The following is a 22,116-nucleotide window of genomic DNA, read 5'->3' as shown; positions in this document are numbered from 1 at the left end:
TAACTTGAATTCCTCGTCCGCAACACAAAATTTTTTGGAAAGAAATCGTAGTGCTAAGTATCGGCTTTGTTATTGAATGCTAAATATTGGTTTCATGAATGTACAATCATCCTTTTAGTACCCCTGACTGCTCAAGTTCCCACATCGTGCTAGTTTAAATAACACTTTGTTAGTGTGTATAAATGACTACTCCATATTTTTCATTAATCTTTTAAAATTTTAAATATGAAAGGTGATGAAATATTGTGGCACCTAAGCCCGCTGTTTCAGCTAAAGTTTGTGAAGACAAAAGAGAAAGTTTGACAGATTAAAAGAAGGTAGAAATTCTTAATATGCTTGAACAAAACAATTAAGAAGTGGATCGACGGTAGGCAACAATGAGGTATGAGTGAATCTTAAATACGTACAGTTAAAAGTCAAGAAAAGGCAATCCGTAAAAGTTCAGAACTTAGTTTGAATATGAAGTTCACTGAGTAATGTCTAACCAACATGCTAACGGTATGATAGGAGAGAGGTGTTACCATAAAGATGGAAACGTTATAAAAGTAAAGGCGAAGCAACTATATTTAAAAATAGATTAGAATAACAATTTGATTGTACTGCATAAATCATCTTCAACTTTTAAGTTATAAATACAACTATTGTATCTATAGTGCTGTGCCTTATTATTACTACATATTGTGCATATCATACTGGTTTACTTTATGTCTCTCTTTTCCAATGCTTATTTAATTTGTGTATCGGAAAAGTTGAATAATGCAGCTTTTTAAAAAATACAGTAATTCAGCTCCTTATATAAGAAACGGTAATATATAGTTAAGAAATGGTCTAAAATAGTTTGCGGGATATCTAAAAATGTCCAAAATAATTGGATGTTTATAAAAAAATTCGTATACATACCCTTTTCTACAATGCGAAATTTCGACTTACTACCAAACAGCACGACCTTGAAGGTCACGGATCCGAAGGAAATTCTGGGTTTAGGTCAATTCGCGTTAGATATGAACCTAGGTCTAGCGGTTTGACTGCATAGGCCCTAGTTCCACCGCAATGAGGTCCAAAGTTGTTATTTTAGCTCCAGAAAAGCAATGGTTTTTCCTAAGAAATTAAACTTTTTTACGCTTTTCTTGCTATTGGATTGCAGTATCATCCAATTGAAAGCATTCACAATCTAGAATAAATTCTCCCGCCTCTATGTTGTACTAACAAGAGACGCGAAAGATGTTAAGAGAGCAAATATTGTGCCAAAGCTTCAAACTCCAAAGAAAATACGATTGCAGTTCTGGAGCCAAACAAGAAAGTTTAGCCCCTCCTTGCAACCGAACTAGAGCCGATGCACTAAAATTATTTTACATGGACTCATATCTAGTACGAACAAACCTAAATCCAGAAGTTTATCCAGATTAATAATCTTCAAGTTTTTGCCGTCTGAACCAGGCTGAGTTTCAAGACTCCAGAATTGCAGTTGAGATTTCATTGGGATTTGAAACTTGAACATAGTATTTTCCCCTTATATAAATTCGGTCTCTTATCAATACAGTGTAGCGCGGGAGGGGGAGATTTATTCTATGTTGTCAATGCATTCAGTAGACTCTTACTGCAATACAATTGCAAGAAAAAGGTACAGCAAAATTTAATTTCCAATGCAATACCATTGCGTTTCTGGACTCAACTAGCAATTTTGGACCCCCGTTGCAGCCGAACTAGGGCCTATGCAGTCAAACCGCTTTACCTGGCTTCATATCTAGTGCGAACTGACCCAAATCCAGAATTTCATCCAGATCTTTGACCCTCAAGTTCGTGCCGTTTGGTTGTTAGGTGAGTGGTCTTGGAACGCACCCTTCGCGTAAGTCGAGACTTGACTGTAGTCCATTCTTAATAACTTGAACGGAAATGGAAAAAAGCTAAAACTATCCAAAATTTGAATCGCAGAAAATTCCATTGTTATATTAGAAAAAGGGAAATTCAACAAACTGAATAGCACCTAGTTGAAGAATTGAAAGGTGCAAAAAAGTATAATCTGCTTTTTTACTATCCGAACATTCCTTAAAACCTTTCTTTATGCACAAATGCATTATGAGTTAATAATAAAACCATTATCAATACAACCAAAAGGCATACACATGAAATAATTTGGACTCTCAAGTTTTTAAAGAAAGGTGTGATAGCCACTTGCTTCATTTTGATTAATTTTACTGTATTTGAGAAAACTTCAATGTCATTTATGGCATGCAATAGTAACTTAATGACATTGGTTTGTGATTCACCGAATGTTTTTCATCTTCATTGTCGGAAAAATAATCTTTTCTAGTGACATCTTGAATAATATTCAATTACTTTCCACTTACAGTCTATTTACTATCAAGTTAAACAGCATTCCGCTGATCAGATTTCAAATTAACCGAAAAACAGGTAAAAAATTCAAATTAAATACAAGATTTTAGCTCAGGAAGCATTGGTCAGTTTGATAAGTCAAAGCATTGGCTAAATTAATTACATGTTCTTAACATACACATGTTCATTCGAATATAATAAAAACATGTTTTAAAAATACTTGATTCAGCTGAAACACATAAAAAGTCATTCTATGAGACAAGTAATTTATTTTTCTGTAAAATTTCATTCTTGTTACATAATAGGTTTTAACAGTTTAACCATATTTCTGCTTTCATACCTTTCATCAAAGTCGGATTTGTGCTCGAATGGTGTTGACCATCTTTCAAAAATATTTTCCAAATGTATGTACCCATGAATTTAATTATAATTAACATTTTTTTTTCTTTTTTGTTTTGATAATGTTGTGTGATTTCAGGTTTGCTGTGCTTCTTATTTTAGTGTTTTGCTTGCATTTGTAAAGTTTATATTTTTTTTCGTCTTTTATTTAAAAAGAAAATAACTTCAGATTACTCTTCAAATAATTGCAAATTTATTTTTCCAGATTATATCGTACTTTTAAGGATAGAAAATATTTGTACATGCTAATGGAGTGCTGCTTGGGTGGTGAATTGTGGACAATTCTAAGAGACAAGTAATCTATTTTTCAGTATTGTAAATTTTCATTCTAGTTATGTAATAGATTTCAGTATTTTAACTATATAATCCACATCCATATCTTTTGTGCAGTTCAAGTCCATTTAGTGCTCATTGACTAAAATGTTGCATTAAACATAACACAGTATTTGTCTAAGTGTGAGAAATATTACATCAATAAATAGTTAGCTAAACCTTTTTAGAAAAAAATCATACTCAATGTTTTATCATAAGTACAGTTGCTTTTATTTTAAATGTCATGAAGTAGAATGTCAAGATAGTATAGGTATTCTTACCACTTTACCAAAATATTCACCTCAGAAAAAAGGACACTAAATAACCTTGAAAGTTTCTTCTGGAGATTTTTTAATAACAGTTTGTGCTGTGTTTGGGGGGCTCACCGAAACAAAGAAGATTTGAAGCCAATTTATATTACATTTCTAAGGTGTGATACTTCGTAACTTATACTCTTTAATATTGAGTTACGAGGTATCACACCTTAGCCATCGATTTGATTTTTACTTTCACAATAAAAAACCAAATATTTTGAGGGACAGCCTGAGCTATAGCATTGATAACAGTGAATAGTGCTAAAATTTGTTCATTAGATACAATGATTTACTTTGAACTAAGTCATTTCACCATATCATACTCTTGTGTAAAGTTACACTAAAAATATGGTATTAATATTCAAAATGAAAAACATTTAATCACCTGATATGAAGATTTTTTTTTAAATTTAGGATTACATTCATATGGGTAGATGCAGAATAGGATTCTATATGCAAGGCACTAATAAACGCGAAAAAATCACTTTCGAACTATTGGTAGTCTGGCTCCATAGGCGCCCATGTAAGGAGGCAAGTGGGGGTTCCAAGTACAAACTTCGAAATGAGAACCTCCTTGATTTAAATACTTTTTTCTTTGCAAAAATGTAAAAACATTTATTTTAAAACCAGTCATGAATAAGTTATTAAAAATGTTAAATTTAAATGTCTCTAATCTGTACTGAAATCGGTTTCCATGTGGAAAATATCCTTCTGAACTGTGGGGAAAATATATGAGCCCTCCCCCCCCCCTTCTTATACAGTTATTTTTGGAGGCTAAAATAATCTAACAGCATGTTAATATTCATGCCCTTCAAAAAAAAAAAAAAAAATCTGGAGTTAATTTAACTTTTTATTGTTAAGACATGCAAAAATCTTTTCGGAAATTTTTTCACATGCTGTTATATTTTTGCATATATATTTTTCCTTTTCATTTAGGGGGGAGGGGGGACAAGTAGTTTTCGGATAAAATGCAAAAACAGAAAAAATAAATCTACTTCTTTCTTTCTGCAATTGCATAACTAATGAAGTAATTTTAATTCTTTAAATTCTAAGTAATTGAAGTATTTCAGTTGCATGACTTAAAATCTCTTGTGACATTTTGTTTTGATTTTAAAATTTGTTCTGACCTTTTATTGTGCTGTTTTGAGAATTAAGATACATCAATATGTCTATAATTTATTCTTTTAGTTGTATTGTATTGTTAGATGTTGTTAGATGTACCCCATAAAAGTCTATTATAACATTTACTCTTGTGCTGCTTATTGTACACTTTACATTTATTGTACAATTTTTAAAATAGCGTTTTATATTTGCTGTAAACATATTAAATTTTTAAATTTTTCTTTATCATTTTAGAGGTAATTTTGATGATAACACAACACGCTTTTACACGGCCTGTGTTGTTGAAGCGTTCGCTTATTTGCATGCAAGGAACATTATTTACAGAGATTTGAAACCAGAAAACATGATTCTTGACACCCAAGGATATGTTAAGCTGGTAAAAATGCTTCTATAATTTTGTAATATGGAAATTTATATTATTTTGCATGTGATATTATTTTTAATTATTTAAATATTTAAATATTTTTTGCATTAAAATATGGTCAACAAATGGTTGATTATAATTACTGAAATTTGAAATTTTACTTATGATATGACTTTCAGGTGGATTTTGGTTTTGCAAAAAAGCTCCAAAATGGCCGAAAAACATGGACTTTTTGTGGAACTCCAGAATACGTTGCTCCTGAAATAATATTAAACAGAGGTCATGACATTTCAGCTGATTATTGGTCTCTTGGAGTCCTAATGTTTGAGCTTTTGACAGGAACGTAAGTTGTTGGGACGTTTTTTCCCAAAGCATTACTTATTCTTAATTGAATATAACTATTATTACTTTTTATCAGAAGTTTTGTACATCATGCATTACCTCTATTGTAAAAATACTATGATAATAATGTGGGTGACTGTATTCCATACTAGAATTCTGAAATTTTGCTCTGCTTCAAATCCTGTGTTTCTGCTTATTTTGGTCGATTAAATAGTTTTGACATTTTCATCATAACATGTTTGACATAACATAAATATAGATTAAATTTTAATGCTGCGGCTAATAAAGCCTTTTATGATTTAAAGCGTTTATTGAGTTCAGATTTTTTAACCTGCAAAACAAAGTTGTTACTCCACAAGACTCTTATACTTTCTGTTTTAACTTTTGCCTCAGAGACTTGGGCCCTGACTATAAGAAGGAAAATCTTTTGGGTGCTTTTGAGTGCAGAATCCTAAAAAAGCTCTTTGGAGGAAAAATCATTAAAAGTTTGCAAACATTATGTATGTAGCATTTACGTACTTAAAACGGAACTTAAAATGAGTTATAACTTTAATAAATTGCTGGGTGCAGCACAGTAGATTCCCATTGAAAACCACCTTGAAGTCTATGTACTGGTATTGCAATCACTTATAATACGTTAAAAACAAAAAATATGAAATATTAATTGAAATTACTCGGTTATTTTCTTATAAGCTGGTTATATAGTGCGGAATTTAGTGAAAATCATCTTTTGTTTTTTTGAATTTGTGCTTCTGTAGAAAACATAATGAAAGGAAGCTTTTTTAATGCTGTACATTTATGTATTTGTTTGTTTTTCGAATATTGAATTTACATTAAAGTTAGTTAGTTTTCTTCCCTTTAATATCGGTGTAATTTTGTACGGAGAAAATGAGATCACCAGAGGCAGGAAAAGATTGGGATTAAATTGTTTGTGTGTGTGTGTTTTTTTTAAATGTTACATCATTGTATCACAGCTACACTAAAACAGCTAATCCTAGAAATAACACAAAGATATCTTACTTCTTCTCTGAGGTGAAGACTTGCTTTAAACATATATTTGCTTGTATAACTATATTCTGTAATCTAGTATGTTTTAACATATGTTATGTGATGTATCTAATTATGTAACCCATTATTTGCTATAGGGAAACATGTTGTTATACATTTCAGAAAAACTAGATACATTTTTCAAAAGTATCTTTTATATTCATATTTTTATTACATGTGTTTATTTTTACTCTTAATTTTAGGCCACCATTCACAGGACCTGATCCAATGAAAACATATAATATTATTTTAAAAGGTATAGATGCAATTGAATTTCCTAGGATAATTTCTAGAAATGCAATGGCTCTAATAAAGAAACTATGCAGGTAAAAAAAAATCTTGTTTTTGTCAAACTTAAAATCTTTTTTCTATTTAGCAGATTTTAAAGCATGGCTCTTTGTACCAGAAGTTATGTTTAGTTTTTTTTATTTATTCATTTCTTAAATCATACTTTTAGCTAACCATAGCTGAATTTCTATATATGCGAAGTAGTTAACTGCTTGGAATAGGAAGGATTTTACTTTTATGCTTTTTTTTCCTCCAATTGAAAACAAAGTAGCAATTAATTTTTATTTTAATTAAACATATCATGTTTTATCCATCCCTGAAACTGAGTTTTTTTAATAGTCCAATGAAAACTTAAAAACCTACCCTGGACCAATATGTTCCCTGTAAATGCAATCAATATGAATGACTAAAAGTAACATAAAAACTAGCATTTTTTTAATTGTGTCAACGTTACTGTCAAATACTTTCATTGTTGCTTCTTATGTTGGGAATAGATTTGGCAAATTTCAATTCAGCCTCTGGGCAGCAATGGCAAGATATCTTCTGATATACTTCTGACATTATAAGTTACAAATGTGAAATCAATAAATGTACATGTATGTATGAAAATAAACTTGTTTAGGGAAGTATTTTTGCAACGCTATAATTATATCAATTTCTATAGTTACTAGTAATTTCAGGTATTCAGCTATAATCACCAAACCATTTGTCAAATTCTGTCGTACTCTCTTAAAAAATTCCAGCGATTTTAACTCAGACTGAGTAAATTTTCACTCCTTTCCAGTGTCGAAAACGCACTTTCCTTATAGGAGTGAATTTCATTCCTTTTGCGGAGCGGTTATTTTCACTCCTTTTGGATAAGCTAATTTCACTCCCTTTTGATAAGTGTTTTTCACTCTTTTTAAGACTAAATTAATATCCTAAATGAGTGGTTGCTTTCCGTTTTGGAAAGCCGCTATTTCACTCTTTTTTTAGAATAAAATAGGCAAAATCATTTCACTCTCCTTTGGTGAAATTGTTTTTTAAACGTGTTTTCATGTGCTTATGCTGTGTATTTGAATTTAAAACTGTTTTTAAAACTTATTTCATTTGAAAAAAAAATTAGTTTTTCAATTTAAAAAATGAAAAAAAAAATGTTTTTAGTGTTTCAGAAGAGGATGCACAAGAACTGTATGGTAAGTACGAAGAATTTTCTTTTTTATTAAAACTTTAACTGGTAATATTTCTTGAACTACTCGTATATCGTTACAAATCACCCACGTGCAATATTACGTACATTTCCGAATCTAAAGATTGAAATAAAACTAAAAAACCCACACAGTTCCAAATAAAAAGATGTAAAATTTTGGAACTCTATATTGATATTCTCGGTGTGCCTTTTAACATTAATAATGTTTTAAAAGTTACATCAGTTCAAATTAATTTAAAAAGTCACTCATAAATTGTGACAAGATACGTTTGAATTCAATTTTGTTTCTTCGAGGCCATTCATTAATTACGTAAGGACAATTTTGGCAATTTTTGACCTTCCCTTCCACCTATGTAAGGGTATGTAAGATTCCCTCCCTCCCCCCCCCCCCCCCATCTTACGTAAGATTCTTTTTTTTCTTCACAATAATAAAATAACAAATATTACATCACTGGGATCGTTCTTAAATTAACTATCTTTTTTTTTTTTTTTAATTGTTTCAAAAACATTTTTGAGTAAAGAAATGTTTACTGTAAGGAATCTAGACCGAATGTTTTTCGACAAATAATTTTTGTATATGATGCGATAATAATTAAAAATAAGACATGCAAAACACAGTGCGATTCTTTTATTATATTTTACACGTTTCATTCTTTGAAACACAAGTAAAAAACAGCTCATCCTATAATACATACTTTTACCTTCCTGAAGCAAATGAAATATAATATTTGCCAAACCACTTGACCGCGGATTTCTAATATAAAATATCGGCTTGGAAAATATTACTTAAGAATGGATCCACCAACCCCCCTCTCCAAGCAAGGGTATGTAGAGAATTCTCCCCCCCTCCCCCTCAGGACCCTGAATTAATGAATGGCCCGTTACACATATGAATGAGTGTATTATACAAAGTTTATGATACTCTTTAAAGTTTATTATACACAAAAACAATGTTTGATTAATTTAAAATATACGCAGTGGTTGGAGCTCCGACCATCGGGAGCGGATTCGGTATCCGACCTATAGATTTGCGCATGGTCGGGTCTGTAACACCTGCCTAAAATATATATACAGTACACACACACCAAAGATGGTAACGACTGTTTCAAATGTCATATTTTTGATTCGATGACCGAAATAAAATTGTTGATAACAGTCTCATTAATTTGGAAGAAAAAGTTACAAAACGTTCGCCATAACATTGCACGTGGGTGATTTGTAACGATATAGCAGTTCAAGAAATATTAACAGTTACAAGTTTTAATAAAAAGAAAATTCTTCGCACTTACCATTCAGTTTTTGTGCATTTCCTTCAGAATCCTCATTCGGCAACAAATAGTGTTTTAATTCATTAAATGAAGACATTTAGATAGCGACATCCACTTGCTATTCGCGACCAACGTTAGTTAAGCCTAACGTGGAGGTATAGAAGATTCTCTCTAAACAAAATCACGTGACAGAATCGAACCAATGAAAATGCTTTTGAGTTCTTCTTTTAAAGAATGTTTTTATTTTTCGCTCTTCAAAGGAGTGTTTCCGAATTTCACGCCAATAAGGAAAAGTTTTAGTCTTGGTTTTTTTCGTAAAGCGTCTTTTTTCGATAAAGCTAGCACTCAGAAAGAATGAATGCACCCGCAATAGATTTAACTCTTTTTAAGAGTTATTTTTTCGTTCTTTTGAATTAAGAGTGTAGAAGAAAGCAATTACATGCAAGCATTTTTTTTTTTAATGAACTCTTTCCGTAACTTATTTGATAACAGTTTCCCTAAAATTATACTAAACATTTTTAGTTCATTAATAACAAACTCATTTTTTTGTTGAAACTGTTAGGTACATGATAATTACAATTTGTGTTGTGCATTTAAAACAAAATAAAAAATTTAGTTAGTTCCCTAGCTGCTTAATATTCTAAATTTTCTAATCTTTGTTCATGCTTCAAACAAACTTCATCAGGTGCACTTTTTATGCTTACCAATGGTATCAAATTAGAAACGGTGCAGAAATTGGCATTTAGATAGTAGCAATTTTCTAGTTTTAAAATTAAAATTTGAGCTTTTTTTTTTTCAATTGTGAAAAAACCCTATGGATTTCTGGGTATTACTACTTCCCTGCCAAATTAGATGAAAATCCAAGGTAACTTAGATTTGTATAAGAAATAGACGCAAACACATTTAGGCATTGTTATATAAGTAGATTTAAAATTATTTTCAACTCAAAGATCATGATTTGTTTATTTTGCTATGGTGTAATGTGAAATATATAAAATGTTTGGGTGATATTTTTTGGAATTGTATATTGCTACAGTTACAATTATATTAAACTTGATTTGAATCATATGTATATGTATTCAACGGGTTTTCTAATTTTGAATACTAAAGTTTCAAACATTTTTTTAAATAGAAAAAAGATTTGAAAAATTTTTTTTATAAAATCCTCCCCCCCCCCCTGCCTATCATAGCAATAATAGGCTTCGTGAATGATAAGGTTTTGTAACACCAATTATAAATAATATGTATTTATAATTGGATGTTTTCACTAGTGCAGCCGTAAATACCTTTTCGGGGGGGGGTGATTAAAAATACCTTCTGGAGAGGGGTTTTAATCAAAACAATCTTTTCGTATGCATAAATTACTGTATTAGAATTTGCATTAACCACTGGAGAGTTTTTACCCGTAACCCCTCCACCCCGTCCCTGTGCCCTTGGATGTTTTTGATATTTGTCTAGGAATTACCCTGGGTAACTGAACTTTTTCACCTTTTAGTTTAAATTCTTTTATCCCCCCCCCCTTCCCCCTAAAGCCATCAATCTGAGGTCATTTTTATCCCAACTCACCTTAAGCTTGCTTGGAGGGATAGAGGGAAAGGTATTTTTAGCTGCTTAAATGCAGGGAGGGTTGGTTTCTTGGTTTTGCACTTTAGATCCAAACTCCTGCTGTTTTTCCTTGTAAAAGGATTTGTTGAGATTTTTGTGCTTTCAGTGCAGCTTGGGAATTCTAGAAAAGAATTTTGGTGGCAGCAAGTTGGAGAGTTAAAATTTACATTTATAAGTTTGGTACGGGTGTCTAAAATTTTTAACTGATGATGTAAATGCATTAAGATTTGTGTTGCGTAAGTTTCGTAAGTGTTCTAAATAGTTTTCCAATATTTCCACATCTCTGATTTTCCGTCTCTCTGTTTTTCATAGAGATAATCCAGCCGAAAGGATAGGGTATCAAAAAGGAGGAATACAAGACATTCAAAAACACAAGTAGGTATCTTGATGTGGTATTTGCAATTATTCTGACATCTGCTGCGATTCTGCAACTGCTTCATCATTTTCCTCTTACCATTATTTTCATTATTACAATGGACAGTAAAAACTGCTTCTGACACCATTATTGTTGATTCTTATATGAAATGAAAGGGTTCGTACAGACCTTCAAAAAACTCCTCCAATACTCCTTTACTTAGCAATTTTTTTAAAGGGCCCTTCAAACTCCATTTTGGTTTTAACTCCTTCAAAACTCCTTTTTTTAGTTCGAGACAACATAATCTTCCTCTATGACAATAATTTAAAATACTTTTATGGACAACTAAACTTGGTCACTGGGGCGAAGGTATAAGGGAGATTTTAATGTAGTAATTTTGTATATTAATTTTTTTTTATAAAGATGAAGATTACAAATTGATTTTAGAAGTCATAAAATAAATGTGGAAGATGAATATATTATTAGATGACTGAGAAATTTTATAAGTAAAGTAAAACATGCTTAAATAGTGCTTGTCTATTTTTTCAAGTTTTATGACTTTTGCTTTTACTCCCATCACGCTCTCAGCAGCAAAAGTCAGTTTGTCTAATTATTATTTAAATATTTAAAAATGCATATGTAGATGGCGAACTTTTCAAACTTTATTTTTTTAAATGTTGTAAATAAAGTAGAAAATTTTCTTTTATTGCTTGGATAATCTGTATGGTATCAGCAATAAAGTTGTATTTTTGTTTTGACAGTACTATGCTTTGTCTATTTTTTACATAATGTTTTGGGAACCTTCGCAGAGTTCTCACACTTGCCCTGTCACGGGGTAAGTTGGCGAACCGTATGGGGTAAGTTAGCAAATTGAGAAAAACTCATAATAGCCACAGAAAATTTCACTTAAAGGCTCAATGCTTTAAATAAGCAAGTAAAACTTACCAATGAATGAAAAAAAGCGAAATTAGTACTGTAAATGTTTTTAAATTATGTATGTTACACCATATAAAGAGTTTAACTGATTTTAGAAGCAAATGCTGAAAAATATAGACATTATTTGAAATGCATTATCTTATTTGCCTCCTCCTTTATTATGTTGCTTTTGGGTTTACATTCCTTTTTCTTTCTTGGATTTAGAGATTTCTTGTATGCTTTGGGGACTTTTTGTGATGATTTGCGTTTTTCTGCTAAGATTCTTTCTTCCGGATGAGCCTTTTTGACTGGAGTATTAAAGAGTATTGCTGTAGACCTTTATCAATTTCATCCTTTTTTGATCTGACCATCTACAGCTTTAGGATAAGGTCTTATATGATCTGAAGTAATGTTCAGAGATGTATGTGGATTTAGCTGAGACATAGCGCTATTCAATCACTTCCTATTCCGGGCTGATGAGTGCTAATAAGCATGAAATTTCAGTTCTTGGATGGAATGACTGAGCTGGCAGTGTATTATATACATAGCGCTAGCTTCAGTAAGAAACTCTAAATCTGAATTATTGAATGCATTATTTGAAACCATTCATAATATTTATGGGACTTGCTTCTTGTGGAAAAAGCAACTGTTACAACCGTTGTTACGTCTTAAATCATCATTGGCTTTCCTTTATTATTCACCATCCAAGAATCACAGACGGAATTAACGTTATTTTTCAATGGGTCATGTAGACTCTTATCAAGAGGCAGCAACTTATGGCTACAATGCAGAGGGAAAGAGCGTAGTGTTATTATTATTCTTAGTATTGCAGTAGTTTCCTTACAAAAATCAAGCCCTTCTATTGACGTGGGAGTCGTAAATGTCTAGTAAGAGAATCAGAGGTTTTTTACTTGAACATCTAGTGTTTTTAGCAAAATCCTTTAAGAAATCTATGAATATTTCAGCTGTCTTCAACTCACTAGAGAACCATACATGCAGCAATACATCTGGTGGGATTTTCCCATTGTTGTTTTTTCTCTTGTATTTTCTCATTTCCATAAAGAAGAGCACGTACGTTGGCAGTTGTATAAGCATGTCTATAAGTACCTAATGAAAAGCTCAAGAATAGTGTAACTAATGCAATTATTTCATTAAATTGACAGTTTACAGAATTTAAATTTCAATTGTTTAATGTTTGACTTTAAAAACTTAACTTGCGGCAAGTATGCAAATTCGCACACTTACCCCGAAAAAAGTTCGCCTGCTAGCCCCAACTCGCCGTATTGAAATCAAGTTACACTGATTTAAAAATGGTTTCATAAATATAATCCGAATAAGGCATCATTTTGTGTGTAGAAGCATGGGCTATTCAACATTAATAAGTTTTGGTAAATTGCTCTACTATTATATGTTTTATAAGAAAATAACTAAGGATGAAAAAAATTACTTAACACTGCAAAAAAAATAACTTTCTTTGGTGCAACACATTTGGTTTGGCAGATTTCGCTGAAAATACACTGACAGTAGCGAGGCATATATGTGGTTACGTGACAGCTCACTCAGAGCTGTCTAACGAAAAACGAGAAAATTATTTAACATTCGCACACTTACCCCTTCGCATATTAGCCCCAGTCTCCCCTAGTGGCTATATTAAGTGATTGTGTTAAAGAAACAATTGTTTAGTAAATCATCAGCCTCATTCCTATAAGCCCCAAATCTGAAATAAATTCACATTGTAAAAAAAAAATCAGGAAAATATTTGATGTGTAGCATGTGTCATACTTGTGCCATCACAAGGATCTTCAGTGAAGGAACTTCCCATACATATATTTATTCAAGTTACATCCACAGATATGATTAAGATTAAAAACGAAGTTAAATGTATGCTTATAATAAAGTATTACATTAATCTTTCTGAGAATTCACCATCCATATTGTTTATCATTTCTTGATATTATTAACAGTAATTGGTAAACAATGGTTGTGGCATATTTACAGAACCAAATCTTCATTAATCCTAGAGTATAATGATACTTAACATCAGTTTTTACTTTCATAATCCATGAATGTAACTTCACCAGTTGTGTTTAAAATACATATTTTTTGATAAAGTAGGCACACAGCCTTTAAAAAAAATATCTGCAAAGTATATGCCTTTCCTTTATAAAACTATATGTCTGCATGTAATTCGAGAAATTTAGTACAAAAAAGAGGTTCAAAGTTGGAGGGCAACTTACAATTGTGATAAAATTTCCGAAAATTTTTCTTGAGCAAAACATGAAAAGAACACTCTGTTTTATTCCAACTGAACACTAAAGAAATGAATACTGAGGCAGTATAATGCAACATTTTTTTCATTGTATGGTCATTAATTAAAGTGAAGTGTATTGGAGCATTAGTGACTGTAAAAAGTGCGGAAAACCCTGACTAGTGTTTATAAAATGCCTTTTACTATCATCATCAATAAATATAATAAATAACAATCCGTAATTTAAAACTGAAACCTGTGTGATGGATACAATTTAAGACGCCAATTCAATGAGACTGATTACTTACACCAACTACATTTATCTTATCCTACCAGTTTTCAACCCAGAATATTAAAGCCCTTCCCCGGAAGACAATTCACTAAGAACATCGTGTGACTCCTTATTTCAAGTGTCTTCTAACTTTTTGAGATCCATCAAACAAGGAAGCGGGTATATATTACTTGCATACCTTCATTTATTTCTTTAGGCTGTTTTCTTTTCTTCTTAGGCTGTTTTCTTTTTTCTTTTTTTTTTTTAAAGAATTCTTTATTTTTTAACTTTGATAAAATAATTTTGAAACCTTGATAAATAAGTTTATTTAGTTACTATGTGTCAATTTAGACATATATACAGTCGACGTTCCTAATAACGACCCCCTTCATCCGAACAAAATCGGTCCCTGTAACGAGAGGTCTCTATAATGCAAGTGTACAAGATATTTTTTTGGATGTATTTTATCTTTATTTCGTAATAACTTCAGCAGCTTATGCTTCATCTTAAAAGAAGATTAAGAAACTAACAAAATGGTAAATAATTGCAGCTGCAAAATAAATAATAAAAAAATTAATTTAACATAACTTTAAAACTATGCCATTTAGCTACAAAATACACCAACAGTAACTGACAGAAATAAGTTTTTTTTTTTAATTTAAAGATAATGATTTACTTATTTCTTTCAAAAATATTAAATTTTATTTTTAGCATACTTCAAAATTGAAGCTTTTCTCTTTTTTTGAATTTTTCTGAAAAATTGTTTCTTAATATCTATAGTTGGTTCACGGTTCTTATTGCTTCTTTTTTTACTCTTTCATTATCAAAAAAATTCTTTTCAATTTAAATATTTTTCCAGAAACATGAAATTAATACAATATTAGTTTTTGAATGCGTAGTTTATAAAATTTCAAATAAGTTGAAATTTAATTTTGAACATTATATTGGAATTTAAGAAGTCAGTTTAGATATTCTGTTAGACGTTAAAACAACATTGCATCTATGGAATAGCAAGTGGGACTTTATGCATTGATTGCTATAATGGAAGAGTTGCAGTAATGGGAGGTTATTCTAAACAATGTTGACTGTATATAATATTAATGTTTCATTCTTTATGCAGATGGTTTGATGGCTTCTACTATGATGGACTGAGAACACGAACATTGGTTCCTCCTATTATTCCTCAAGTAAGTTAAACAATACTTTCTTTTTCATGTTTTATGTGAAAAGCAAGCTATTTCATAAAGCGTTGTTCAACTAGGTCATTTTATTTCATAGTGAACTACTGTCAACCAATGGTTTATACAGTAGGCGCCGCTTAATGTGATCACTTTGGGACAAATACAATTTGATAACAATAACCGACTGATAACAATAACCAAAAAGCATCCAGAACACACAAAATAATCTTTTTTTTCAATTAAAAAGCTTCTTTTTTTTCTACCACAAATTAAAATTACAATGGCTCAACTAAATGCAGTTTTGAAATAAAATTACTAAATTTGCGGAATGAAAATACCTGAGTCGTAAAAGGGAAAATTAAAATATGCAATTTTTAAAAAAACATATTGTAATAGGTGAAATAAAATATGCCCGTTTACTCCTATATCTTTTCCCCTGAATTTAGAATTTTGAGTATAAACAAGTTTGTCTCTAGGAGGTCTAGAGAGTTGAAGAATAATTTAAATAAAGGATTTTTTTAATCAATTGATTTAAATCATGGTTAAAATCACTAATTTGAGGGAAATGATTCAAATTATCGATGCCTTGCTTATATAGACGATTTTGATTTGATGTCTGACACTTTATGCAGTCATCAGAAATTATATATAGCGGTTGATGTCATTTGAGTATATTGTATTATTGTACAAAATTCATTTTTATGTAATTACATATACTTTCAGAGGAATATATACTTATCTACGAATTTGGGTTTATATATATACAGTAGAGTCTCGATAATCTGAGTCTCAAAAGTTCAAGGTTCTGCTTAATTCGAGGTGCTTACTTTATATTTTCATTTACATTTTTAAGCTCCAAAAAATGATTTTCATAAAAATCTGAAAATATTTTCTTTCCTGCCATTACACTTATTTAACGAGATACAGTAATTAATATAAAAGGCATTGCAAATTTGTCAACAACACTCTTTAAGTGGCGTGATATACGTGTTGTCATCAACTGCACAATATGAATTACGAAATGCCTTGAAGATGATAACTTGATGCATAAAAGTAACATTGATTTGCCGCAAAGAACCTGTAAACATGCCTTTTGGAATATTAGAATACCTGATGCTAGTCAAAAAGGAAGGTTCAAAACTTGACGCCTCACATGTAATGTATACGAAAGACGAAACAAACCTTCTACAACAAACAGTTTTTGTGGTATGCGAGATACATACGCTCGCAAGCACACAGATACAATCGTTATGACAAAACTCATTGAAATGGATTCGAGCAACGATTCAGTCAAAATATGTGTTTGGTTGCCTACAAATTTGCTCGGGTAAATACGTACATACAGACTTTGTGGAAAAAAGTCCAAATTCGTTTAGAGGTAATTAAAATCGAAATTTATGTTGAAATTTCAGTGATAACTTTTCACGACAACAATACTGCTTTTCTTTGTATAAGGAAGTAAAAAGGGCTACTCCTTATGTCATCGGAAAAGTGTAAAAGATTAATCTGGAAAAATTTTCCGGATAATCTGAGTTTTCAGTAATACGAGGTCGCATGAGCCCCAAATACCTCGGATTTTTGAGACTCTACTGTATTTATTTTACCAATCAATTATCATAGTTTTAGCTACTGCAAAGAAAACTTTTGTGCGCTTTTTTTTTTTTTTTGAAGTTCTCCATGAAAAACCGGTCTGTTATTTTCTCAGCATTTATTTTTTTTTTCTAAAGGTTTTCACGATTTGATAGAAAATAGGGGGGAGGTGTTTTGCAGGAGTATTATTGGTATCATCCTTAACATTAAAAAAAAATTTACAAACATATGAAGAAAAATCAACACCTTTTTCTGAAGTGCCTTTAGTTCATGGATGCAGTCATTTGCTTCTCATTTAAATAATTTAGTCCCCACCAATTTAAGTTTAAGTGCAGCACCTTTTTTAGAGCCAAGTACTTTGCTAAACTGTATTTTTAGTAATTATTCAGAATATATTTTATTTCTATTTTAGTTCCTATTTTTTTAGTTATATACATGTACAATTATGACTAATTATTTTTCTTCCGTTCCAGGTGCGAAGTCCAATTGACTATTCTAACTTTGACCGATATCCCCCTGATACAGACCCTCTTCCACCCGACGATTTATCTGGTTGGGATACTGAATTTTAAATGAACATTTTATAGAACTTTATAAATATTTAATGAAGAGGATGAAATAAATTCAGTCAACTGAAGTGCCATATTGGCGCGGATCACAAGATTTTTACTGTATTGTCCTTTTCTTATGATGGAACTTAGTTTTGATTTTAAAGACTTTTACGGCGCAATATGTTGTGAAATGAAAAAGAAGAAAAAAAAAACATGTATGTATTTGTATACTTGAATTTCCTGAGAAGTAGATTATATTATTAGGCGTTGTAAGGAAGCTCTTAAGTGATTGTTTTGTGCAATAACATTTTGATCTAAATGAATTTTAATGCAAATTTATTGTCATTATGTTGTATATTTTTGTTGTCATGAGGCTATTATGGGAAGCCATAGCCGCCCCCCCCCCCCCCACCCTCAGTCATGTTGGGATGACTTAAAAGAGTTTTAATATTACTCTTTAAAAAAAAATCCACTTTCCCATGGCTATGATCCTAAATCGGCTCATGTCTGTAGAAAGAATACTGTTGTTGTATCTGACTCTGAATGGGTTTTAAATACATTAGTCTGTATAAAGAGGGAAACAAGTCATAAAGAAAAAAGACTTAAGCCAGCTGTACTGTATGAAAAAGTTGAGATTTCGTTGTTGACATTCTGCACCAAATTAGGCCCACACCACAATAAAATTTTTGAAATGTCCCCTCCACAACAAAATTATTTACTGTGGTTTGGCCCAAATATATTTATACATGTATATTTGTTCCATATATGTTTCTTTTGGACTAAAATTTATAGGTTTTTGATACATACACATGTATATATGGGTCCAGCCATGGTAACATTCGTTTTAAATCTTCGGATCAATAAATTTTAAATTTCCTAGTGTCAATCATGATACGTATGATGAATACGAAATGAAATGTAGATCGGTTTGACTTTTGAATTTTTTCTAGCCAAGTAGGATCAGAAATAGCCAAAATGGCTAATATTAGCCAAGTCTGGCAACCCTGCTTTGAGCACACTTATGGAAAATTTAGTTTCTTGCTCTTCCATGTAAAATATTTTTTAGATTGAGTTGCTAATGAAACATATTTATTAAAAGCTTCTGTGATTCAGTAAGCTTTAAATGCTTATTAAAAGTTCTGGTCTCTTGTACGTAGTTTTTATTCAGCTTCAAAGCAATATTCTTTCCCTACTTGCAGAACCATCTTGAGATATTGAAGTTAAGAACTACAGTGAAGCACCGTATTGGTTCCTGCAGAGTCTAATACACATTAACCTATACCTATTGTATGTTTTTTTTTTTTATTTGTACGCTTTTTTTCACACAGTCCCATCAAAAACGTATAAACGGTGGTTCACTGTATTTGCGTATGTACAAGCATTTGACATGTAACAAGCTTAGTCAAACATGCATTTTTTCTAGAAAATTTGACTCACCCTCTTACAGTTCCCAACTTCAAAATAGAACTTTCTCAATTTCAAACTTTCCTAACACCAAAATCTTTTATTTTATGCTAATTATTGCTCTTCAGATAAGTTTTTAACTAGATGTAAAATAAATATTCAAATTACCAAATGGAAGACTCAGTTATGCATCTTCTAACAAAAAAAATATTGCCAAACTTTCCACCACATGTTTAACTGTACTTAAATTTTGAATGGAAACCTTTGTTTTAAAATGACGTTAAAGTTATTTATAATTTATTGTCTAGCCTATTATCTAATTTTCTCACTGCATTCAATGCTTCAAGATATTTTTGTGTTGTATAATAAATGCTAGAGCATGCTTTTTACAAATATTCAAAAAATCATGCTTTTGAACACTTGTATTCTGGTAAAATATGTTCTGATAAATCTTGTGCAGTGCTTCCTAAAAATTAATGAACATAATATTTCAAGGCAGCATGTTATGCTTTAGACTTATAAAGTCAGTACAATTGTTAGCACTCTTCAAAGCATTGTTTTAAATGAGTTATTTGTTAAAAACCTTCACACTGCCATGTTCATATTAAAAATTGTTTTGTTAGTTGATAATCTTGTATGCTTTTGTATCAAGTAGTTTTGTTTGATTTTTTGTGAAGACTTATTTTACCCAATCAGCATTTAACTAAGGAAATTGTGTAAAATTTTGTTTTTCATGTTTAACCCAAGTTAAGAAACTTAGTGCTTTACACTGAATTTACCTTCTTTGTTTTAAAGCATCCCAATGTTGACATTGGCATATTTAGCAACAGCAAAAAGTAATGTATGTTTAGCAACAAGTTACTGTCTTTAAGCCAGGGCTAAGGCGCTCTCAGCTTCAATATGACATCTGCCCCCAGCTTGGTTACTCACTATTCCAGATTGATGAACCCATAACAAGGATGAAACTGCTGTCTTTGAGTGTCATAACTTGGCTGTCGGTATATTGCATGGAATAAGGCATGTAGTTTCAGATTCAAAATACATTTATTTCCTTGAAAGCAATAAATTGTGCATTAAGCTGTAAGTTTCCGCAACTAAGCCAGAACTAAGGAAGAACTACATGCAATACACCAACAGCCCAGTTATCCTGTATAGAGACTGCAGTTTCGTCCTTGTTATAGACTCATCAGTTTGGAATAGGGAATAACAGAGTTGAAGGCAGATATCATCTCACTGAAGTTGAGAGCGCCAACAAACTGGTAGATAAAGTAAATCATCCCCAAACCATTGCCTTCAATTTAGAGTTGAACTGCACCATGTTTGCAAATTCTCGCTGGTGAGATAAATTTACTTTATCTACCAGTTTGTTGGCACTCTCAGCTTTAATGAGATGACTTCTGCGTCCAGCTCAGTTACTGCCTATTCCAGACTGATGAGTTTATAACAAGGGCGAAAGTGCAGTCTCTGGATGGCGTAGCCAAACTGTAAAACTATTACTTTTTACTGAAATCAGGTCTAAAACTTGTGCACCAGAAAAAAAAAGATTTTTTTTTGTGTTTGTGTTTTGTTTCTCTATGTTTGCTGTAACCAGAGCTGCCAACTGCTACGAAAAAATCATAGTTGTTACGAACTGCAGCCTTGAACTACGATGCAACGAAAACGAGTCCAAAAGTTATGATTTTCTTTCTTTTTTGTGACATTAAAAAAAAATCAAGCTTTACAGATACTGTATGTACAGTCGACTCCCGCTACAACGCGATCCAACTTACGCGAAATGGCTATAAGGCGAATTTTTCACGAGTAACGAATTTTAGAGCTAACGCGAATGTTTCGCGCACAACATGAATTTTTTAGAAGGAAGTATCAGCTTTGTTATTGGCTACTAAATGTTGATTTCGTGAATGTTATTACGTCCCTTTGAGCATCACTGACAGTCAAAGTTCCCACGCCAAACTAGTCTAGTGCATCAAATAACCATAATGGCACCTTTGTTTCACGTTCATCTAAAGTTTGAAAATGTGAAGAAAAAGAAAGTTTCTGATAAAAAATTTTTTAAAAGGCTAAGATTCTCGATATGCTTGAACAATTACAAAACGTCGAAGGTAGCGCGACAATAAGTATGAGTGAATCTCCCATATGTACAATTAAAAGTCAAAACAAAAAGATGCCCGTAAAAGTTTAGAACTTAGTTTCAATATTGAAGCTTGCAGAGCAGTTTAGCAAAGTAAAAATTATGAAAATGGAAGCTACGCGTGCTCTTGCATTGTGGATTAATAAAAAGATCTGGTCAAGGAGATGTAGCCACAAATTGAAACATTTTAAATAAAAGGTGAAGCGTATTTAAAAATGTATTAGATAAGAATAACGATCCAATCTTGGAGCATAAATCATCACTAGTATCCTCATTTTTGAACTCATAAATATTGCTACTGTATCTACTGTACGGTATTATTTTGTGCATCATTTTAATTTTACTGCATGCAGTGTGTACCATGTTGTTTTATTTTATATCTTTTATTCCCATTGGTCATTCATTTTGTGCATCTTAAGTATTTCATGTTGAATAATAGTTTTTTATTTTTTAAATACAGTAAAAGTTCAGTTCTTTATAGAAGAAATTGTGATGGTTAAGGAATGCTTTAAAGCAGTTTGAGGGGTGTTTATAAGTGCCTAAAAGTATTTGATATGCTTTAAAAAATTTGTATGCATATATTTTTCCACAACGCGAAATTTCAACTTATGCGAGGAGCTTTGGAATGCATCCCTTGCGTAAGTCGGGACTCGACTGTATTATTAATAATTTAAGTAATAATGCTTTAATGCTAACTAATATTCAAAATTTTTGTTTGAAAATAAACGAAATGAATTTATCATACTACTTCTTCATTTGCCACTCTCTCTCTCCCAAAAAAAAGAAAAAAAGCATACCAAAAATTTATAGCTCTGCCTGTTAGAATGTTTTTAAACGAACGACAGGACTAAAAACTAGAGACGTACCGAGTACTCGGTAACTACTC

At 31.4% G+C, this 22,116-nt stretch overlaps 1 protein-coding gene across 1 annotated transcript in view; it reads left to right on the top strand.

Annotated features, from left to right (window-relative positions):
* The window catches only part of LOC129217009 (cGMP-dependent protein kinase, isozyme 2 forms cD4/T1/T3A/T3B-like), a 56,036-nt gene extending 37,954 nt beyond the window's left edge, over positions 1 to 18,082 (top strand). Inside the window, exons 13-19 of the mRNA XM_054851236.1 lie at positions 2,939 to 3,028; positions 4,716 to 4,857; positions 5,025 to 5,188; positions 6,438 to 6,560; positions 10,897 to 10,959; positions 15,494 to 15,560; positions 17,618 to 18,082. Coding sequence (XP_054707211.1) covers positions 2,939 to 3,028; positions 4,716 to 4,857; positions 5,025 to 5,188; positions 6,438 to 6,560; positions 10,897 to 10,959; positions 15,494 to 15,560; positions 17,618 to 17,716 — 748 coding nt within the window. The 3' untranslated portion in view covers positions 17,717 to 18,082. The remainder of the gene's footprint in view (positions 1 to 2,938; positions 3,029 to 4,715; positions 4,858 to 5,024; positions 5,189 to 6,437; positions 6,561 to 10,896; positions 10,960 to 15,493; positions 15,561 to 17,617) is intronic.
* The last annotated feature ends 4,034 nt before the right edge of the window (positions 18,083 to 22,116 follow it).

Source organism: Uloborus diversus, chromosome 2 (assembly GCF_026930045.1).
Source record: "Uloborus diversus isolate 005 chromosome 2, Udiv.v.3.1, whole genome shotgun sequence".
NCBI lineage: Eukaryota > Metazoa > Arthropoda > Arachnida > Araneae > Uloboridae > Uloborus > Uloborus diversus.
This window is presented reverse-complemented; position numbering and strand designations above follow the sequence as displayed.